This window comes from Sciurus carolinensis, chromosome 2 (assembly GCF_902686445.1).
Source record: "Sciurus carolinensis chromosome 2, mSciCar1.2, whole genome shotgun sequence".
NCBI classification, from domain to species: Eukaryota; Metazoa; Chordata; class Mammalia; order Rodentia; family Sciuridae; genus Sciurus; species Sciurus carolinensis.
The window spans coordinates 107,875,991-107,898,861 of NC_062214.1; the positions used below are offsets into that span (position 1 = coordinate 107,875,991).

General features: G+C 51.1%; 1 protein-coding gene across 5 annotated transcripts; it reads left to right on the forward strand.

The window, feature by feature from the left end:
• Positions 1-1,765: 1,765 nt before the first annotated feature.
• Shf (Src homology 2 domain containing F) lies at positions 1,766-22,251 on the forward strand. 5 transcript variants are annotated; one of them, XM_047538607.1, is made up of 7 exons: positions 1,766-2,302; positions 11,162-11,303; positions 13,802-14,008; positions 15,482-15,622; positions 16,837-17,008; positions 17,153-17,272; positions 20,775-22,251. In XM_047538607.1, the coding sequence occupies exons 1-7, from the start codon at positions 1,805-1,807 to the stop codon at positions 20,959-20,961; spliced, it is 1,467 nt and encodes a 488-aa protein (XP_047394563.1). In that variant the 5' UTR covers positions 1,766-1,804; the 3' UTR covers positions 20,962-22,251. The 5 variants fall into 5 exon arrangements, with proteins under 5 accessions (XP_047394563.1, XP_047394564.1, XP_047394566.1 ...); XM_047538608.1 differs by lacking the exon at positions 20,775-22,251 and adding an exon at positions 17,400-19,023; XM_047538610.1 differs by lacking the exon at positions 15,482-15,622.
• Positions 22,252-22,871: the final 620 nt, after the last annotated feature.

The window sequence follows — 22,871 nt, forward strand, 5'->3', positions numbered from 1 at the left end:
CCACTGAGCCACAGCTCCAACCTCCATTGTAAATATTTTACAGTTCTATAAGCTAGTTCATATCCATCATCTCCCTTGATCTTCACACATCGCTCTTTCCAGAAAAGGATCCGTGGCATTGAGTACCTTGCCCAAATATCTGTCTAGAGCCACAACCATTCACTCCTTATCAGTGACCTTTCTGTACCTTTCCACCTGGTAACTGTGGAGACCCTCACATATGGATGATACCAGAAGACTATTCTTCAGAAGACTATTCTTCTGGTATCATCTCTGTACAGCTTTGCATCATTAGTTAATATTTTAAAATGCACATTTAAGAAACTTGTACATGTTATATTTTCTATTGTACTTCACGAAATCAAGCACAAAACTAGATTTTTCATTATCTTCTGCAGTCCTCTACTTAAAGTGTTCTTGCTCTGGAGCCAACAGCATTTGTACTACTGGGGAGCCTGTCAGAAATACAAAGTCTGGGACTACACCCAAGCTAGACCTACAGACCTACTCTTCAATTTAACAAAATCCCCAGGAGACTCGTGTTCACATTAAAGATTGAGAAGCTTATATACACAACATGCCCTAGAATTTGACAAATATTTTGAGAACTGGAGCCCAAGGAATCCTAGGAGATTTGCAGTTTTCCTATCACATTCTTCTCCCCCAGCTTCGAATTCCTTCCCTTTGGGACCTCACCTGGTTCTTTGCTCCGTCAAAAAGGCAGATATGAGCCTAAGAGAGGAAAGACACTGAAAGAGTACAAAGCGTGGGTTATGGTAAGATGAGGCAGATAATCTTCCGAAGGCAAATATTAGTGTTGGCTTCAGGGCACAACACTTCTGGTGAGAAATTGCCTTTATTCCTAAGATAAAAATGCCTAGCACTTGAACATCGGAGCCTCGAGAGGATAAGGGGTTTGTGATAGACAACATTGGAACTGTTTCTAGACTTGATTTATTGACTTGTCTGTTTCCATTCTGTCACTAATCTGATTGACAATGAAACCCAGAATGTGGCTTGAAGGGATTTCTGCGAGTGCGCATGCTGCCGTCAGGGGCTGGGTGGGCCTGCTTGGGGCAGGTGCGCCTGTAAGCGAGGGTTGTTTGTGGGAGGATTGTTGAGCAGGGCATATCATATGCGGAAACCACACGAAAGAAGTGCGTCTCTCTAAGGAGTTGATTGTGATGTGTGTCTGCCTGAATTGGAAAACAACGTTGATTCGGGTATATGCAATTCAAGCGATGGGATAGGAGGTACATGTGGCTCCCGAGGAGTGGGGGAGCAGTTATAGATACATCTTATGGAACAGCCCCTTCTCTTGTCCTCGCTAGACGTTCCCTTCTAGAAGGGTGTTCTCAGATTGCGAGGCCTTGAGGGAAGGAAGAAGAGGAGCAGAAGGGGTCCGAGGGCCAGGGGCTACCCTTTCCGACTCTTGGACCAGCTGGAAGCAGGAGGAGGGGCGCGGATAGGTATGGGTGCGCGCCCACAAGGCGCGCGTGGTGACAAGTGGAGGATTCACCCTCAGTCCAAGAGTCGCATCCCCAGCCCTGCGGTCGCCCACTTCACTTCTCTGGCTTCCACACAGGCTAGGAGCCTGCAGTCTCCGGTTCCCGCCCTCCCCACCTCCTCCCGCGCAGAGGGAGGTCGACTCCGTTAGACAGCGGAGCCCCGCCCCTCCCTTGTTACTGACGAGCCCCGCCCCCTCCCGCCGCCCGGCGCAGCTCCGCCTTCTCCCTGCTGCCTGCCGCCCGCCCCCGCCCCCCGCCAGGCTACCGCGCTCCCCTTGCTCAGTCTGACTGGCCCCATGTTACTGAGCGGAGCTCCTCCCGCGGGCTCTGGCCCGGGCCCGCGGGCTCAGGGAAGCGCTGGAGGCGGCCCGGGGGGGTCCCGCCGGGGCGCTGGCGGTGCTGGAGCAGGCCCAGGAGGGGGCGGCAGCGGCGGAGTAGCGAAGTGGCTCCGGGAGCATCTGGGGTTCCGCGGGGGGAGCGGCGGAGGAGGTGGGGGCAAGCCGGCGCCCCCGGAGCCCGACTACCGTCCCCCTGCGCCTTCCCCGGCCGCACCCCCCGCGCCGCCCCCCGATATCCTGGCCGCCTACAGGCTGCAGCGAGAGCGCGACTTCGAAGACCCCTACTCCGGGGGATCGTCCGGCTCCATAGCCCTCGCCACCCCCGTAGCCCCCGGCCCCACGCCGCCCCCGCGCCACGGTTCACCCCCGCACCGCCTTATTCGGGTCGAGACCCCTGGGCCCCCAGCTCCCCCTCCCGATGAGCGGATCTCTGGACCCCAATCCAGCAGCGATAGGGTGAGTGCCGCGCCGGGAGTGGGTGGCCAGGAGGGGAGTGGTTGGAGGTCTGGAGGTTGTGAGAGGGACAAAGGTGGCCTGGCCAGGTCTCTCGCTGTCACGGCTCCTGGCGGACACAAGCTTAGTCCCTGACCCTGGGGCTCTGAGTCTTAACCCACCTTTGTTCAGATTCTCGACCAGCTAATCCGAGATGGGAGCCCCGAACTCTGCCCCTATGCCTTGATGCGACCTCAGGACTAGTGACCCTCCCCCTCTTGTGTTCTACTCGGTTTCGCAGCCCCCAGGAAGCCTGATCCTTGAGCATTTTTCCTAAAGGGAATTGAGAAGCACACCTCCCTGCTTGCTGGTTTATGGCTTTTCTGCCCCTCAGAGTAGAAGCCCACTGCCCTTTGATCTCTGACCCTTCCCCCTGGGCAAAATCTGTACAAAGCTTTCTTCTCCTGCTTCTCTTCCTCTGCTTCCTTCTTCTCTCCTTCCTCCCGCTAGAGTCCAAGCATCCTTGCAGGTGACGAAAACCCAGACCAGAGGGGAAGGCTGGGGTTTCTCCTTGTGGACATAGTAAGAGTTACCCTTTGCCTTACCCAATGGGATTGGAACTGCATGGACTGCGTTCTCTGGAGGCCAGGATGGGTACTGTGCAGCTCTTGCTAATAATGCTGACCACCGGGATCCAGTCCCACTCCTTCCCTTGTTCCACAAGGGCAGCCCCTTCTCAGGACCTGTTGCCCAGATGGGGCCAAATAACTGAGTCCATGCTTTCTCTTCTCTTGTCCTCCTTCTATCCAAGTCATTCTGAGAGAGACTAGAGAGGTTTTATGGATCTGCAGGCACTAGGGTAGGAAAGAGAGCAGGGCAGCCACTGTTCCCCAGAACATCTACTGTGTCTTAGAGCCCTTTTGCCCAGTCACAGTTGGCCTTAGCCCTCCCTGGCAGAGGAACAGTTGAAAGCCATGCCCAGGTCTCTGTAGCCCTAAATCCTAGGAGGATGACTCTGTGTGCCTCCCTGGCCCTCTTTTCCTTCTTTGTTCCACCCTAGGAACTCAGTCCTGGGGCTTGGTCCCCTCTTCTCAGCAGAGGAGAACATTTTTATTTTTATTTGATTGGAGAGCAAAGTTGTTGTCTAAATCCACTGGCTCCAGGATTGAGACTTTCAGCCGAGAAAGCGCCTTTCTGCCTGATTTCCTGGATGAGAGAGATGTGTCAGGGTCAGAACAGAAGCCTCAAGAATGTGAATAATTTTTTCTGTAGTTCCTGCCATGGGGCATGGCTGCCAATCATGGGCCAGGATCCTTAGTCTGCAGAGGAAGATTTAAGGGCACTTTTCCCAGGCTGTGCTGTTTCCTTCCTAATTGTCCCTGCTGTTGTGTGATGTGATGGTGGCAGTGAGGCAGACCAGAGTACTAGGCCTTATTTTTACCACGGATCAGTCAGTCTCCTCCTCTCTGAGCACTGCCTGTTGGCATGTGGGCCTAAGCTCTCCTTAGCCCTTCTCCTCTCTGCAGTGGCTTAGAATGGCCTAACAGGCTGCCCACCAAGCTGTGGTTCCTCCAGGACAAGGACTATGTTCTCCTAATATCTGTAGATCTGTCTGACACAATGCTTGGCATAAAGAGAGTTGCATAAATATGTCCTGAATGGTAAGTATACACTACCAGGGTGACTGGAGGGTCAGGGTCTCCCTAGTAGCAACCCTTGCACATTTTCCTACAAATCCCTAAGTAAGGGACTGCACCCATTCAACCATGCAGACAGACCCATGGTTTCTTCATTTCTCTGCTTGGGTCAGCTCTGTGATCTGTGGGTTGTTCAGAACTGGGGGCGCCAAGTGATGTCTGACTATTTTGTCAACCACAGGAACAGGAATGAAATCCAGCAGGCTCTCCCAGGAGCCACACACAATCTGTTGTTTCTTTAGTGGGTGTGATGAGAAGGACCCAGGATGCCATCTGAACTGTCCCAAGGGCAAGGACACAGCCTCAGTGGGCCCTGCCCTAGGAATTCCCACCACTTTAAGGAGAAGAGTTTGGGGGATTCCAGAATTTTTCCCTAGGAAGAACCCAAACAAGGACTAACCCCAGCTGTCTAAGCACCCCTTAGGCCTATTGAGTGACACATGACCTACAGATCTTACACAAGTTGTTTCCCCTGGTTAGTGAGCCACCCCTGCCCCTAATGAGCTAGTGTTTCTGTGGTGTGTGACTGCTTTCTCCCTCCTCTTAGTTCTACAGAGTCCTTTGTTTTGTTGCTTTGGGGTCTTATCCTTAGGTGAGACAGGGACTGGGGACCTGGATGTGCCTTGGACTGACCTGCTCCTGTCCTTCTCTTGAAGTCCAGTGGTTACTGCTGGAGGATGGGAGGGATCAACACTCTGAGAGGGGTTGGTCATGAGGTTTGTTGACATGAGTGGAGGTACTTCTGTGATGAGACTGAGGGTAAAGGAACCTTGTGCATGTGGGAGCAGGAGAGAACAGGGACCTGGACAGGACCTTGAGAAATCCAGGGAGCCCAGGACCATTAGCCTTCTTCCCATGCAGGGTTATGGCTCCCAGCCCACCCTGAAATCCACTGCTGTAATTGGCGGGTGTGCAAGGGTGACCATCTGGGCAAGCCTGGCAGGGCAGGTGTGGGAGCAGCAGGAGTGGCACCCTGCAAGGGGCAAGCAGGGCTTGCCATCTGGCCACAGGAAGTACTCTCCCTCTGGAGCTGGGCCCTTGTCCTGCCTCCAGGAGGTACTGTGGTAGAGGGGCCAGAAAGCTGGGCCTTCCTTTGACTTGCTCACTTTTCTCTGAACTTCAGTAGGAAAAACATGGTCTAATTAGGAAAGGGGGTGGATATGGAATGATTGAAGCTCTGAGCTGCCTATGACCATCTGCATAGTGTGTCCCTTGCCTCTGTCTTGCAAAGATGAATGGGTTGGGGGACAGGGAGTGACATGACAATAAGATTGTCATGCACCCCATATTGAAACAAGGGCTCTTATTCTTAGCTCATGGCAAAGGTCCTAGGGATCATGACACTCCAGAAACTGTGTAAGTAGTTCCCATTTTTCTGGGGAAAGACTTACAGCAATCAGATTAGGGGTTTATAGCCCCCAAAATACAGTCTTAAGAATTTTTAAAAACAGATATACCTTGTAAATGATATCTACATGGAATTAGATCCTCAGGGCCCCAGTTTGGAAAGAAGTGAGCAGACAGGTAGGAAGAGAAAAATGAGAGAGACCATTGGAGTGTCTGAAGTCCTGCCCCTAGGTTAAGAGGGTGGCTAGAGTATAGAACCATCCCTTATCCAGTGTTCATTGGGTATACTATGTCATTAGGTAACACTGTCGTAGGCACTAAAAGGGATACCTAGAAGACTTGGTCATTGCCTTTTTGTAGTTTGCTTTCATTTGCCACCTTATGGCCTCTACATAGTCTAGATGTGTGATCTATTTATCTTGCATGTATTCTGTGATTGAAATAGAGGATGGAGGAAAGTTGTGGGAAGGGGAGGGAGGAAACGTAGGGGTCCAGGTAGAGGGACCTTTGAGAACTGGTTAGACAGCCCTCTATAGCCTGGGCTGGCCATCTGTGCTACTATTGGTGCTTTAAGGATGACTGAGACCTGTGGACACTTGAGGGATTATATCTGGCCCTTCCACTCTACCCAGTACCACTGCATCACACTTTGGCACTTATTCTGTCTGGAAGACATCTGTACTGGTTCACTTGGCCAATAAGTGACTCAGTCATGCCTCAGCCCTGGCACTCTGCCTGTTGGGAGCTAGGAACAGCTGGGACCCTGAGGACCATGGATGGCCATTGCTGTCTGGTCTGAGCAAGTCCTGGCTAGGGTCCATGACTTGGAGGGATACCTACTGCGTACTCCAGTTGCCCTCTCCCTAGAACCAGCAAGATATTATGTGAGAGCAAAGGTGGGTCCCAAATCCTGCATGCTGTGGACTTATAGGTTCCCCCAGAGCACCTTGAAGCACTTCAGTCTCTTGGAGCTTGTTTTGTGTCTGTCAGTATGAGCTCCTAGAGGATCCCAAAATATGGTCTTTTACTCTTTAATGATGTAGTCACTGACATTTACTGAGCACTGACCTTGTGTAGTACCATTTTGAAGCAGCTGATGTATGTTAGACTGATTCTTCCAACAACCCTGTAAGGCAGGGCACTTTGGCACACCTATAATCCCAGTGGCTTGGGAGGCTGAGGCAGGAGGATCACAAGTTCAAAGCTAGTCTCAGCAGCTTAGTGAGGCTATAAGCAACTTAGCAAGACCCTGTCTCAAAATAAAAAAAGGGCTGGGTATGTGACTTAGTGGTTAAACAACTCTGTAAAGAAGATTCTGTTACTCTCCCTGGGTTATATATAGAGGAATTGAACCAAAGGAATGTTGAATGTATGATTTTTCAGCTAGCAGGTAAAAAATGAGGCTTCACAGCCAAGTGAACTGACTCCAGGCTAAGCATCATGCCTAGGCCCTCAGCACTGACCACGAGCTATGCCACAGAGAAGGGGTGTTCATGAAGCATTTGCTAATGAGCAAGAGGAGGAGGATCCTTAGAGAAGGAATGAGGGGCATTTTCTGTGATGAATTCACCATATCCTGAATCCTGGAGATCACCAAGCCTGAGATGGTCCCAAGGGTCTTAAAAGAGTTGGTGGCATTAGTCATGTCTGTGATGTTTGAATGTCTTGTAAGCATGGCATTGCTCTTATAATTAGAAAAGGAAAATAACAAATCTCTTTCATATTGAAGAAGTTTCCCAGAGAGATAAAATAGGAGCAAGCATTCCAAGAAGTAGGAACATCAGCTACAAAAAGTTTGATCTTGGGAAAAGTAATCAAACAGATTGGTTATAGGTTTTCAGTAAGGAAGGGTTTCCATGGTTAAATATTTAGGGGAAATACTAAATTAAACAAAAATTGTATTGATTTCTTTGTAGCAGAACTTCTCAGAGGTAAAGGTTTTTTGTTTTTGTTTTTGTTTTTGTTTTTTTTCTGTGCTGGGGATTGAACCTGCAGCCTTGCAATGTTAGGCAAGTACTTTACTTCTGAGCAATATCCCCAGCCCCTAAATTCTAAATTTAAATTTAAATCTACAAGCAGAGAAGATGTTGCATTTTTCAAAGTTTTAGAAAATCTGTGACGAGGCACTGAGAGGAGACCTGGGTTACAGTCTTGTCTCTACTGCTGACAAGCTGTGTACCCTGGACAAGCACCTAAATTGTGAGGCCTTAACACCTGAATGTAAAAGATGATCATCAGAGCTCACCTCCTGCCAGCCTGTGGACTATGAACTGTTACAAATTTATTTCCCTCTTCTCTTCTCTCTGAGATAAGTACTATTGCCATGCTTATTCAACAGCTGAAAAAGATAGGTTTCCAGATATTAAATGTAAACTAAAAAAGTGGAAGAAATGCAGAGCGGGTAGTTTGGAGACTGTACAAAGCCAACATCTTGAAACATGTGCTCCTTGCTCTGCCCTGGATTTGTATCCCCTGGACCCCCATGGGTAGGGACATGTTCCCATCCAAACAGCAGAGTAGAAGACAGAACCAGATGGTGGGCCTGCTGGCTACCTCAGAAGAGGCGTGGGCAGGAAGGAGATGCAAAGTAGACAGCTGCTCTGGGAAGGGCATTGCCCATTTGAACAGAAGAGTAGCAGGGTCCTGGAGACAGCCTGCTGAGTGCAGGAGGGAGGGGGACATGGGGCCCTCTGGATAGGAACTGCTTTACCCACTAGTTTGAAAATACTTTTAGCATTTCTATAACATTCTGGCTATACCAGAGGATATATCTGAATATCAGTCCTGGTGTTGTGGTGTGCCTTTCCTAAAGACCCTTGACTGACTGTTCCTCTCTTCTGCCCTTGAGCCAGAGGCTTTGATCCAGTTCTCCTGAGAGCCTAGTGGTGCAGCCATTACTGGTCAGTCAGAGGTCAGAGTGAATGGGGATCTGGAAGTTGGTGTCACCCTAGAGGATGGAGCCTGAGGAAAAGGAGGCCTTCTATGCAGCCAGTAATTATGTCTTGAATGTACTCTGTGTGAAGGGCCCTGGGTTGGTTGGATGTAGGATACAGCAGTGGGAACATCAGAGGGGGCCCAGGGGCCACAAATAAACTAACAAAGTGTGGTAGGTCACAAGTGTCAGAAGTCTATGGGGGTAGGTTCCCCCACTGAGCAGTTCATCCTCACAGACCTAGAAACACTTTGGCAGCAGCCTGGGCTCTGATGGGTTTCATAGGTGCCCTTGTGGGTGCCCCATTCTGCCAGCCTTCCCAGCTGGCATCTCTGCTGCTGCTCCCATTCTGAGCCCTGTGGGTGGCTCTTCTGGGCACTCCAGCCCAGGGCGGGGGGCCAGGGCTTCCTGGAGCAGGGTGTGGAGCCAGGAGTGGAACAGAGGAGCCATTGAGCTGCCTGCAGAGCTGCCACCTGGTTGCCCACAGGCACTGTGGCCTAGTGCTCCAGAGGCCCACACCAGCCTGGGAGAGGTCACAGCTCCAGGCACTAGCCCAGGACTCTAGTAGGAAGCTGGCTACTGCAATTCTGATCATGTGTGGTAAGGGATACGGTAAAGGGGCTCTGGGGGGGGGGGGTAAAAGGGGCTTGCACTAGGATCTTCTGCTCACTAAAGGTGCAGTTTCACTTGGAAAGACTCAGTCCTCCTTTATGACTCCACCCAGATTTATGTTTCCTCTCTCTTCTGAATGAACAAAGAAAAGTGTTTCATTGTCCCTTCTTCCTGTTTTATGTGAACGGATGTAACAGATAATTACTGAGAGCTTTCAGGCACTGGTATTTAGCAATAAACTTGGGCCCTGCCCTCAGGAAGCCCACAGTCTTCAGGAAGACATCAAATAAAACAAACATTTATCACAGTGTGACAGTAGCCCAGCACAGAGGCAGCTGGAAGGCAGGCCTGGGTGAGCATGGAAGAGTTTTCTAAAGAAAGAAAATAATGAGTAAGGGTTGGTCAAGCCAGAAGGAAAGAAAAGTGATCTAGGCAAAAGAAAGACCATTAAGGAAGAAAAGAGCATAGCTTTGAGGGAGTGATCCAGGTTTGGTAGAGAGAAACCAAAGAGAAAAGTGGAATCTTAGATCTCTTTTAACTTTGGGTTTTTCTTAAAGCAAGAGAGCTTTTGTAAGGTGTCAGATGATTCAGACACTGTTGAGTAGCTGCCACAGATGTGTGAGGCTGGGTGCTGACTGGCAGAATCACTAACAGTGGACTGACTCTAGAGCACCCTTGGTCAGGGGTGGGGTTGTGGGTGCCATTGGCCTGGGAAAAAGCAAGCAACAGGGTGCATTTTTCCCAGTGCTTACTGTGTGCCAGGTGCTTATTGGAGCTGGAGAGACAAAAATGACAGAGCTCCAGGCTGGTGGATGATCTGCGGGGGGGGGGGGGGGGGGGGGGGGGGTGGAATATGAGGTGGTCATTCCAGAAGTAGGCAGAGATGCAAGGGAGGTGAAGGAGCCAAGGGGTTTGACTGGAACAAGGTGAGAGTGGAAGACCTTAGGGGATGACATGTTAGCAGCCTTTGGGAACTTTAGAATCCTTTAGAGGGGCTATCAGGTTGAAGTAGCATGCCATAGGGGTCTCTGGGAGTTTCCTTTCTCCATTTCTGCCTTGTTAGGGGTCCCCATTCTAATATCCTCTCGTCCGGGCCAGGTTGGTCACCTGGAGGGACTCCCAGCTCAGCTAGCTCCCAGAGCCCTGATCCAGCTCAGAACTAAACAACACTGTGCTTAGGGAAAGGTAGGGGTGGCCCTTCTTCATAGCAAAGGTCCCAGAATCACCTTGTGTCAACACCTGTAATCCAGTGGTATGGTACTTTTAGGGTGCTGGCAGCCCCGGGTGGGCTGGGCTGTCTCCACCTCTGCTGGCCCACCAGGAAAAGCCCATATCTAGCTTAGAGAAAGAGTCTATTGTCCTCAGCTGTGCCCCGCCCTGAGCACTTTGGGCACCTCTGCAGGGCGTGTGGCTTATGGTTTACTCTGCCTGGACTGGATATGGGGACAGAAATGTGGCCATGAGCCACTTGTATGGGATAGAGGGGCAGCATGGGAAGTAGAGGGCTAAGGTAAGGCCGCCTTTCTTGTCCCTGTCCTCCAGGAGCCAAGGGAATTTCAGCAGAGCCTCAGGGCTTCCCAAAGCCATCTCTCTTCCAGGTCAGCTGAGCTGCCCACTGATGGCAGGTTGGTGGCCCTTTGCACAAAGGGCATGGGTTCCAATCCTGGTTCCCCCACTAATGCAGAATGGTCTTGGGCATGTTGCTCCCTAACTGCCCTGGGCCTCCAGTGATAATGATAATGCTATCCACATGACAGGGACATTGTGAGGATCATCTACAGAACTGTGGCAAAGTGAGTATTCAGCTTTCCTTCCTCGAGGGTTGGCATCTGTTTATATTTGCTCAGCATCTGGAAGTGCAGTAGTGGTGGGCATGGAACATGCTAATCTCTGAGTTGCCTCACTATCCCCCACTTGCTTTTCAAACTCTTCCAATACCATTGTAACCAGTTCTCTGAATTCATTCTCTCTGTTGAACCACTCAGTGTAGGTTCTGGTCCAGCTTGGACCCTAAGGCATGGCACAATAACCTCATCCTCGCCATTTAGGCTAGGACATGACCCAGAGGCACAAAATCAGCAGAAAAGAAAGATTATCACCATCGTAGCCTAGTTGGGGACCCTGCAAAGGAAAAGCCATAGCTGGTCCCTATCTGAGCTCAGAGACTTCCCTTGGGTAGCTGGGGCTCTGGGTTTGAGGCAACCTACCCTGGACTCTAGCATAAATGGATGAGTGTAGGTAGAAGCAGATTTGCCTCAGTTGTCTGAAGCCCCTGTCTTTGCCCTTCTCCCACAGCTGGCAATCCTAGAAGACTATGCAGACCCCTTTGATGTTCAGGAAACTGGTGAAGGTGCAGCAGGACCTTCAGTAGCCCCAGAGAAGGTCCCTGAAAATGATGGCTACATGGAGCCCTATGAGGCCCAAAAGATGATGGCTGGTAAGTAACAGGGGAACAGGGGAGGTGCTCCCTGAAGCCTGGGCTCTGTAAAACATGCTCCAGCACCCACAAGTCTAAGGACTGACTCCTTGGTCCCTAGAAAATATGGAGAAAACCTTTGCCAGATCTTTGGGGGTATGGCCACTACCTTCAAAGTAGTCTTTTTGGAAGAGGAGCTTTAACTTATGAAACCTGAGGCCATAGCGGAAGCCATGCAACCAAAGTTCAGATAGAAGCATTTGAGATAGGAAGGGCCAGAGAGATAGTGGTGGGAGGTCAAGGATCCAAAAAAGGAATATAAAAGAATTCAAAAAAGAGAATCACTAGCTTTGAGAAGGGCGATGAGTTTGAAAAATATTATATCAAAGTGAAACATCTTTATGGCATTGGAAACATGACTAGAAATATAGGTAGTATAGGTGCCATGAGGCCAGGCAAAGGGTTAGGGTGGAGAGAAATGAACAAGACCTTGTTTTGGGGAACAGAAGCCAAGAGAGAATCTGGAGAGGGAGTCCAAATGGGGGTGATCAGAGAGAAAAACAAGGATGGGTCAGTCTAAACCAAGACCCAAGCCAGGGTGAGAGGAATATTGGTTTAGGGATAAATACTGTTAGTGCTTGGGCATACTGGGAGCTAAGATAAGAAACCAAAGGGACAGCAAAGCACTTCGAAGTTGAAATTAAGTTCTTGGATTTGGTTCATAAGGGGGAATAGAGTCATTATGAATTCTTGAGCAAGAAAGGAATGGGATGAACCAGGGCGCAGTTGTGTATGCCTATAATTCTAGCACCTCAGGAGGCTTAGGCAGGAGGATTGCAAATTTGAGGCCAGTCCTATCTCAGAATGAAAACTAAAAAATAAAATTTTAGAAAGGGCTGGGGATATAGCTCAGTGATAGAACACTTGGGTTCAATTCCCAGTACTGCAAAAAAAAAAAAAAAAAAAAGTGTTGGGGTAGAGTGGAATTACTGAGGCCTTTGTGTGAGGAATGGACTGGAAGAACTGGACATCAGAAAGTCGAATTAGCAGACTGTTGTGGAAATTACTGGAGTTTTAAGGAGCCAATAACTTAAGACCTCTTTCTTCCTTTCCTGGGCTTAGGAATAACTAATAACTGAGGAGTAAGATTAAGGAAACAGATGGAGATTAAAATGTCTACTACTGATAGGGTTGATTGGAGAACATTACCTACCTATGTCATCACAATGGGCTTCTTAATACTCTGCCACAGAATTAAACTTGCCCACTCAGGCTTGGGCAACACAAGGCAGCCATAGGCCTCTACAGGGGGGCAGGCCACTCACTGCAAGGAGAAAGAAGCAGAAGGTAGATCTGAGTAAGAGAATGAGCATTTGCTGGCCAATCAGATAAACTGCTCTCCCTCAGGAGAGGTAGGTGAGGAGGAGAGAATCTTTGGAGTGTTGTCCCAGGAATATTGTTCCCAGGAACCCTGAAAACACAAGCCTATGAAGTGGAGATTCACCTTGGCAGTAATCTAGATATAGAAAGATGGGGGTGAAAGTCATCAGGTATTGGCAATGAACTGATGGGATTTAGATAATGAAGCAGGGTCAGGTTTAAGGAAGACAGAAATGGATAAAGTGAGAAGGTAGATGGATACCTTGTTGAGGTCAGAGGGGTATGGACCATTAATGCCCTGGAATATATGTAAAAATTTGAGTGCATATATTTTTTGATAGTAGCTTCATAGCTTTTAAAATCAGATTTTTAGTGGGGTCAGTGATCCTGAAAAGAGAATCAACAGTTTGGGGGAAGGTGGTGAATTTGAAATGATATGATATCAAAGTGAAACATCTTTCTGGCCATGGGAATATGACTATAATACAGATGCAGTGGGTGCCATGGGACAAGTAGTTCAAAAGTTAGGGTCAGGTGAAATGAATAAGACTTGACCTTGGAAAATAGAGGCCAAGAGAGGATCCAGGAAGAGAGTCCAAGTGGGAGTGATTAGAGAAAAAAACAATCCATGAAATTGATTTATCAAAGAGGAAAGTTTCACAGTAGGGGTGGTCAGCAGTGCCTGAGTAACAAAGAAACATTTCCTGATTTTTGTGAAATGATGTCACTTGGGACAGGAGAAAATGAATGGAGCTGGGCAATGAGGAGAAGGTGGGCTGGGGAGGACCATGACTCAGTTTCTTAAATATGTCAACTTCATCTGCCCAGTCTCACTGGCTGTCATGGGATCCTTTTTATGTCTTTCAGTCTGATACCTATGTGCCTCTGCCTCTCTTGGACCCAGTGCTTGTAGAGCCCTGGAACTGTTTGGTTTGGGGGGTTCCCCAACTTTTTTCTAGGTGCTAGGGTTTAAGCCCAAGGCCTCATGCATTCCAGAGGTGTTTTGAGGGTGAGGGCCCAGGATGTGTGACTCCTGAGTTCCCCCAGAAGGAGACCTGGCTCGTGGTGAGGAGCATTGCTGGAGGAGGTGCCCTGGTCACTAGGCTGAGCTCGCATCTCTCCCCTCCTTGCCCTGGCAGAGATCCGGGGCTCCAAGGAGACGGCAACCCAGCCCTTGCCACTGTATGACACACCCTATGAGCCAGAGGAGGAGGGGGTCACCCCAGAAGGTGAGGGAGCCACTTGGCCCCGGGAGTCCCGCCTGCCTGAGGATGATGAGAGGCCCCCAGAGGAGTATGACCAGCCCTGGGAGTGGAAGAAGGAGCGGATTTCCAAAGCCTTTGCAGGTAAGTCTTAATGGGAAGGCCGCTCTGCTAGGGTTTTTGAGCAACTTCTCAGGCTCAGGAGAATGAAAGTAGTAGATCCCAGGAACCCAGGGAGGTATAGGAGTGGGTCTTCAGGGCAGAGAAAGAGAGTTCTGTACCAAAGATACTGGGGACTTGGGCAGTGTAGACACACACTGAGCACAGGGTCAGGGACTAGAACGGGGAAAGGAAGAAGGCATAATTTCGCTGCATCACCATCTCTCAGAGGTCAAGGCCATCTTTTAGGGACTGGGTATACTTAAAAATAAAGAAGTTCCAATACAAAATTATGAAGCTTGTGGGGTATGTTAAATACATTTAACAAAAGAGGGCATTTAATACTTCAAACAATGAAAATAGCTGTGGGCTTGACCTGAATTCTAGGACTGTATCTCCCAGCCCCAGGGGGATTTCTGAGCTGCAGAGGAAGTCTCTGAGAAATCCCCTGATTGCTGAATGAAGATCAGGTTTCTCCTGTCCTAACCACACCACTGTCTGTTCCCAGCCAGAGTCTACCATGGAAAAGTGCAGGTTGGCAGTCCAAGGTGGGCGGAACAAGATCTGGGAGTAGGGAGAGGGATTTCATTCCTAAATCCTTGAGTGCTTAAATGCCATTAGACTTCATTCTTATTCTCATGTCCCCTCACCCGTCCTTGGACAGGGGGCTCATCCTGGAGCTGGACCCAGTCCTCCACTCTGCCCTCTCCACCCTGGCAGCCAGACTGGGAAGCCTCAGTTTCCTAATTTGCTTCCTGTAAAGCACACACCATTGAGGATGGGCCATTTATCTCCAGAAGTCTCCTTGGAGAATCAATACTGTTTGGATTGCTTAATGGGAAAATCTATGCTGGTCATTAGGAAACCTCGTTAGCAATCCTGCAGCCGAAGGTGGCGTCACTTTTCTTGAGGTTGGGAGCGGCATTACATTTCAAAAAAAATCTGCCCCCAAGTCTGAGTATTTCTGACAATCTGAGGCTAAGCTGTCACATTCTCACAGCCCAAGAATTCTCAGGCTGGGGGTAAAAGAAGAAGGGAGGCAAGACTGGGAATGCCAGGAGGCTGTGGGAGCCAGGGTGTGGTACTGGGAGGTGTGGGTAGCTCCTAAGCCCACTTTTTCTCCTTTTCTAGTCCCTTTGGGACATGGAGACTTATGATAGATCGGATGAATGGGACCCATGGGGCTGGCAAAGAAATACTCTTATGTCCTGCTGCTTGCCATCCCGCCTGCTAGGCTTTGACCAGGCCAGCCTCGTGTGTGATCAGTGGTGGTTCTCTCCAGCTCCTGCATGAGAGTCCTCTTCCCTCCCCAGAAGTCTCCCTTGCCTCTGCTCTCCCCCTTCTCCTTTCTAGGCTGTCCTGTATCCTAGCTCTGGGTTTTAGTCTCAACCTCTGCCTCTTTCTGTCTCTGTCTCTGTCACTGTCTGTCTCTCTTCTGCCTTCTGCTACTGGCTCCAGTTGACATAAAGGTCATCAAAGACCTACCTTGGCCTCCGCCCGTGGGACAGCTGGACAGCAGCCCCTCCCTGCCTGACGGGGACAGGGACATCTCCGGTCCAGCCTCACCCCACCCTGAGCCCAGCCTGGAGGACAGCAGCGGTGGGTCCTGTGGGGGCTTCTGGCCAGGGTGACATGTCCTCACCTCTCAGACCCTGTGGGTTTGGGTTGGAGGAGCTGAGAAGTGGGGTAGGGTGTGGAGAACCCAGGAAGAATCCCTCTTGGCCTGGAGGGAGAGGGAAGAGATAAAATGCACATTCCTCCCTCCTCCCTCAGGGATCTGTGGCGAAGTGTCTCCTTAGGGAGACCCCTTTCTAATAAGTTCCCAACTGTGCCACAAAAATCCACTGTTCTTAGTCAGCTTCTTTGGTTAGAGCTTTGCCTGACAGTGCAGACCCTTCAGAGGCCTGGGGGAGGTGCTGGCACAGGAAGCTCTAACTGAATAAAGCAAACGGAGGAGCTGTTCCTTGCACCTGGTGACTGAGGACAGGAAAGGCTTGAAAATGCTACAAGGAGAAAGAGCCTAAATATGGGGAAAGAAGGCACTGAATTCATCTTCTGTGTTTCATTTTGCCCAGAATGGGCACCCAAAAGTGGGTATGGACATAATGTGTGTGAGCACAGGCGTGAGCACCTCTTTGTACCTTTGTGCCTGAGAGTTGTAGGTCTTTTATAAATGCAGGTGCATGTGTTCCTGTAGCCATGTTACCCACTAGGGTGGGCCCTCTCCTGTGTAGGCTCAGCTGTCAGGCTGCCCTGGTCTGGGACAGGCAGAGTCACCTCCCTGGGTTTCCATGGATGGGGGAGGGGAGCCAGTGGGCAGCGACCTTGGGGCGGGGAGGGCAGGCTGTCTGGTGGCTTTGGGCAGGATTAGCCTGTCAGGATGGCACCAAGGGGAATCGGATAATTGTTCTCAGATCGATAAGTCATTTCTACAGAATGGCTTGGCAGGGTGATTTGGAGAACGGTAATGAACTCTGAGGAGAAGAAAGAAACAATATTATCAGCGCTGAAGTCACCCTGAGGGGGATGGAAGAGGGGAAGGCAGTCAGCGGCTCCTGAGGGAGAAGCGAGTGGTTTCTGGTGTTACTCCCCTCTGTCACATCCCCACGTGGCTGTAGAGGCTACGCCCATCCTCCACCCACCCAGAATGGGCCCAGGATGATGTCCCTAAAACTGGTCAGGGTGTGTACCACCCTTCCAGAACATGCATTTTGCCCCTTAGAGGGGTGGGGGAAATGGGGCAGGGTACTGGCTATTCAGTAGGGCACTACATCTGGGGTCTTCAGAGGCCATGATCCCTGTGTTCCCTACAGCCCAGTTTGAAGGACCAGAGAAGAGCTGCCTGTCACCTGTCCGGGAGGAGAAAGGGCGGCTACCTCCCCGACTCTCTGCAGGGAACCCTAAGTCAGCCAAGCCTCTAGGCCCAGAGCCCAGCAGCCCCCTGGGGGAGTGGACAGACCCAGCACTGCCTCTGGAAAACCAGGTGTGAGTGTCTGTGTCCAGCTGGGAACTCCCTCGCCTCTCCTCCCTTCCTGGCACTGGCTTCCCTGCAGGGGACACCCACAATGGGTGGGCCTGGACGGCGAGGGACCCAGCAGGGATGCCCCCCTTCCTCTCTCTCATCCTCAGCTGGTACCACGGGGCCATCAGCCGAACAGACGCCGAGAACCTGCTCCGGCTGTGCAAAGAGGCCAGCTACCTGGTGCGCAACAGTGAGACCAGCAAGAATGACTTCTCTCTCTCCCTCAAGTGAGTGTGGGAGGCTGCAGGTGGGGGCACAACCAGTAGGGCAGGAGGGGACTCCAGTATTCTCCCCATGCCCAGCCAAGCTGGGGAGGTTCCCATCCCCAATGAAAAACTGCTGTCTCCATGCCAGGCGTCCTGACATATCTGAGAGACAGCCCCTGCTCTGTAGGAGGAAACCAACAAGCTGCAGCATCCAGTTGAGAAGGATTCTGTCACTCACTAGCTGTGTGATCTGGGGCCCCCTTATCCTCTGTAGGCCTCAGTTGCCTTATAATAAAATGGAATGGTAATATTCGCCATAGGGAAGGATTAAATGAAATAATATATGAGATGCACTTAGCATGGTGCTCAATAAATTATCACCATCACCATTGTTAATGGAAGTACAAGATGTTCCAGAAGTGCAGACAAGGAGATAGAGGAGCTTTGGCTGAGGGAGTCTTAAAGGATAAGATGGGAGGCTGGGACTTGGGAGGAGGACAGGGCAGTAGACACAGAGCTACTCCTGTTTACTCTGAGGAAGTATATGTTTGGAGCAGAGTCCTGGAAGAGGTGGCAGAGGCTGGGCCCTCCCTTTCTGTTAGCCCTGCTCCCTATAACAAATATGCACAGTCCAGCCTCAGCCTTCTAGGTTTCCTGGGGGACCAACCAGTCTGCCTTTTGGTGACCAGGAGTTCTGCAGACCACCTGAGGCAACCATTTTACTTCCCCACTTTACCAGCAGACACCTACCTACACCACTTTGTACTGCATTCTCTGAGGGCATTAGATATAGGTACATACCCCCCCCCTTATTTAAGCAAATCCAATCTGTGGAAATGTGGGATTACTGAACCTGATACCTTTAGGGGATGATTATTCAACTTTACTGAAAGATTGTGGAAAAAGTACCAAACCATGGTTAGGTAACTTGAGTTCTCTTCTTGAGTTTGATAAAACTGTGTGACCTTAGACAAACCCCTTAACCTCTCTGGCCTTGGTTTCTCCATTTGCAAATCTTTTAGAACACTCTTAGATTTCTTCCAGCTTTCATATTCTAGGGGTTTGCAGATTATAAAACCAAAGGAGCACTTTGGAAAAATTCATTTGTCAAAATTTTGATTTATATAACTTTAGGTGAGTATATTACTTTAAAAATTGTAGTTAAAATTAATGGAGCATACCCAAGCAGCATGTATACCATCTCCAAACCAACTACCATCCTGCCAGATAGATCTCCTTTATACACATTCAAGAGGTTTGTGACTTGGTCAAGGTCCCTAACAGGGCATGGCTGTGCCCACCTATAGACCCATCTACTCAGGAGGGAGACTTGAGGCAGGAGGATCACCTCAGCCCCAGAGTTCAAGGCAACATAGACCATGTCTCAAAATAAAATAAAAAATAAATAAATACAAATAAAGTCCCCACATTGGAATTTGAACCCAGCTGTGTCTGACTCTTAAGAACACAGTTGGGGTGACTGGCTCCACCCCTCATCAAGTGCCAAATGCCTGGAGTCTGGTACTGTCCAGTGTCTGGCTCCCTGGGGAGGAACTAAGGAGTAGAGCTAAACCAGGAATGGAGGGCTGCCTTTTACTACTGGGGAGTGAAAAGGGGAGCCCTTCCTGGACGCCTGCTCCAGCCCTGGCTGGTCAGACCTCCCCAGCATCTGTCTGCCAGAGCCTCGTTTGCATATAAATGGTTTCTCTGAAATACAATTATGGTTTCTCTTTTCTCCCTAATGGAAGGGCTTTCACTGGTAATTAAACAGCTTCCTCAAAAAGCCTTGGTCCTGTGGCTCAGCTGGTCCTACCCCACCCTCATCCCCAAGGATCTGGCAAGGGCCTTGCTGTGTCCTAATGGACCCTTGGGACTTGTCCCGGAAGGTTGAAAAGCATAGTCACCCCTCTCCCAGTGAGGTCCATTATGCAGGTGGATCTGGGATCACTGGCCACTTGTTGCCCTTCTTGGCATATCAGTCCCTTGAGGAGAAAATATAATTCACAGTTTTGGGGAGAGGCCCCCAAGTAGACTGGGAGAGGGGGTCGTTTCCAAACTGAGAGAAGGTGAGGGAAGACCTGGGTTTTGGCATGGAGCACCCAGGAGAGAGTGACTGCTCCCTGCCTTTCCTCTCCACTGCTCACAGGGGCTGTACTAGCCTCAGGACCTTGGCTCCTTCCTTCCAGGGCCTGTGCAGTCACTGTCAACCCCATGCATTATCTCAGTTCCACAGATGACCTCATACCCTGACACACCCTGAGGCCCCCATCCTTCTCCCAGCAGGCTGCTAGGCTTCTAAGGCTTCTGTACGCTGCTGGGAGGCAGGGATGCAGCTAGGGGCCCATTTTTTTCCATCCCTTTCCTCTCTTCAATCTCCCCATTCTCCCTGATTTCTCACTTGTGGGCCTAGTGAAAAGTGTCCAGGCAGAGGAGGCAAGTGATATGCTTTTCAGTCCCCTCCTCAAGATGGCCTCAGGAATGGAGGTCACAACCCCTCAATGACTATGCTTCCTACACTGGTCTCTTAGCTCTGTCCTTTTTCCCAAGTGGTCTTTTAAGTAGGCAGAAGCAGCCAAGTCAAGCTTCAGGACAATTCCATTCAAACAAGCTTCAAACATTCCATTGCCTGTGGGTGAGTTTCAGACCTGGAGCCCAGCAGACCAAGCCTGTGGTAGTTTGAACATTTTTGCTGGTGTGGTTTTGCCATCCCCTCTCTCTGAAACTCAGAGTGCCCACCTGGACATTTACAGCTGGCTAGAGTTCTGGACAGTGTCATCCCTGTCTAGAGGGTAGGGCCAGCACTAATGCTGGTTTCCAGGGTGATGCAGGGAGGTGGGAGAGGCGGTGGAGCCCCTCCTCTCTAAGAAAGGGAACAGAGCTGCAGCCATGAGGTGATGTCATTTCAGGCACAAGGGCTAGATGGATGAGTTGAGGGCTTGGCCTAAGGCCCAGATAGCGAGAGGGGGAAGGGATGTCCCCAGGAGGAGGCAGCTGAGCATTTCCATATTTTGGGGGGACTTCCAGATCAGCTTGCTCCCTCCCCCAGTCTTTGCAAGGGAGAGCTCCAACCAAGATTTGGTTATCACATCTATCCACCCACCCTCCTGCCAAGTGGATCTGTGGCTCCACATGAATCATCAGGAGCCCCCACAGGTGTCCTGCATGTAGCTCAGGAAGGATGAGGCTGAAGTGACCTTGGTTCCAAAGTCTAAAGAGCAGGGGTGCTTGGATTCCAGGGCTGGGGGTACTGGTCACTCCACTTTGCACCTGCACACACCCTGCTGTACACTCACTTTATACACAATGTTGGCACACCCAGTGTCCTTACCACCATCCAGTGCCTAATGCTGCTTACCACACCAGCGAGAAACCCTGGATCCACATTCCTGCCTTCTAGAATGACTACCATCCTGTTCATCTCCCACCTTCAGCTGGCTTGCTGTGGGAGTGGGAAGGGTTATTGGATGACTGGGTGGGGAACTGAGGAGAGCCCCCACTCACCAGGGTGTCTTCCTCTTCCCAGGAGCAGTCAGGGCTTCATGCACATGAAGCTCTCCCGGACCAAGGAACACAAGTATGTGCTGGGCCAGAACAGCCCACCCTTCAGCAGTGTCCCTGAAATCGTGCATCACTATGCCAGCCGCAAGCTGCCCATTAAGGGGGCCGAACACATGTCCCTGCTCTACCCTGTGGCCATCCGGACTCTGTAGATGTGAGGCCAGGGCACTGTGATGGACCTGGACCCAGCCCTGTCACCTGGCTGAAAGCAGTGGCTCTTCCCAGGGACATGAAACCTTTCTTCCCCTTGCCCTGGGATCTAGTAGATGCTGGAGGTTCCTTAATTTATTCTAAAGGGGAAAGGCTACTGGGGCCTTTGGGTAAGAGGTTGTCTGGAGCTGGAGCAAACCCTGGAGAGAAAGGATAACCCCTGGAGGAATGGGGCTCCAGAGCTGCTGGTCTCCTGCGGAGTTTAAGATTGGCAGCTCCGGCCCCTTTCCAACCCTAGGAAAGAGGTGGCCACCTCCCTCACCACCCTCTTTCTATTGGGTCAGTGAGGGGTGAAACAGGTCGCGGGACGCCAACCCTCTCTGCCTCCATTTTCCCCAATCCCAAGCCACCCGAGGGCTCCGCCCAGAGTCTGGTGCCGGGCTTGGGAAAGGCAGACGCCTGGGTTGGAGACGGCATTGGGGGGTGGGGAGATGAGGGGAAGGGTTAGGGCCGGAGGGAACTGTGCAGTCCCCGGGCCGCCCCGGCTCTCGGCCAGAGGCAATAAATAAACCCGATCCTGCCAGGCACAGCCGCGTTCGCGCCTCCGGCGCCGCCCCCGGGTTGACAGGGGAGGGAACCGGGGGAGAGCACAGATTATGTTTATAAATCAGCTCTGGAGCCGACACAGGCCGGCTGTGAAAAGCACTTTCGAAGCATCAAGTTCCTTCCTTTGACGAGATGTCAAAACATCCCCCGCCGCCCCTACCGGGGCTGGGGCTCTCGGGGCCCGCTGCCACACGGCGCCCCCTCCTCGCCGCACTGCCCGCCCAGAGCGGCTCCCCAAGAGCGCGTCCAATTTCCTGCCAACAGCCATTTGTCTGGGAGGAGGGGAGCCGCGCAGAGACAAAGAGGCAGCGCGCCAGGCGGGAGGGAGCGGGGCGGCCCTGCCACGCGGAAGACGCACGCCAGCGGAGGCGGGAAGGCGGCGGGCGGACTGCGGGGGTCCCGCCTAGCATTCTTTCCACTGTATTCCGGGGTTGGCCGCACCTCCCTTAGCCCCTGATTGACAGATCAGTGCCTGGCAGACTGTGGACCTCGGCCGCAGCTCCCGGCCGTGGCTCTGGTCGCGGGGTTGGCCGTGTGCGCCCCCTGGTGGTCGCGCCTCAAACCATCCGCCCGGGGCGTGGGGCCACCCACACCCACAAGTTGCCCCACCGACGCCCCTGTCGGTGCTGGCATGCCTCACCTGTGGGCCTGGACCCTAGGAATACCCACTGGGCCGCGGGGCAGAGCAGAGCTGCTGGCCCGCCGCTCCAGACCCGCCCGCAGCTTCCTCAGACCAGTTGAACAGAAATTCCCCAGCCGCGCTCTACAAACACCCTAAGGAAATGGCTCCCTGGGAAGGCAATTTGAGGACCTCTTCCACAATCCCAACTTCCAAGTGTGTTGTGAATCACAGTAGTTGGGAGTTTCTAATTTTTTTGATCTGACAAACGTAGGAAATCCGTGGAGACAAAAAATCACTTGAAATTGGGTATTGTTTCAGAAATTCCCTCATAGAAAGCTGCCCTATCTTGAGGTAGACTGGAGAGCATCTGTCATTTTGCATATGAGAATATAGTCCTGAAGAATTTAGGTGATGGGTTCATCTGTCTCCCAGCTGTCATCTTGCTGCCTGGAAGATCCATGGAGGCACAGGTGCCAAACTCCCATTGCCCAAAGAGGTTCTAGAGCAAGCCAGATCAACTCTGGCTTCCTATAGTGTCAGACTATGGCCCATCCCCCTTCCCTCTCTGCCAAGCCTGCCTCCTCCAGAAACTCCACAGCTTTTCTCTGCTCCTCCTGATCAGGCTTCAGAAACCTCACAGCAGTCACCCTAAGAGCCCTCCATCAAGAAGGGCATCCCTGGGCT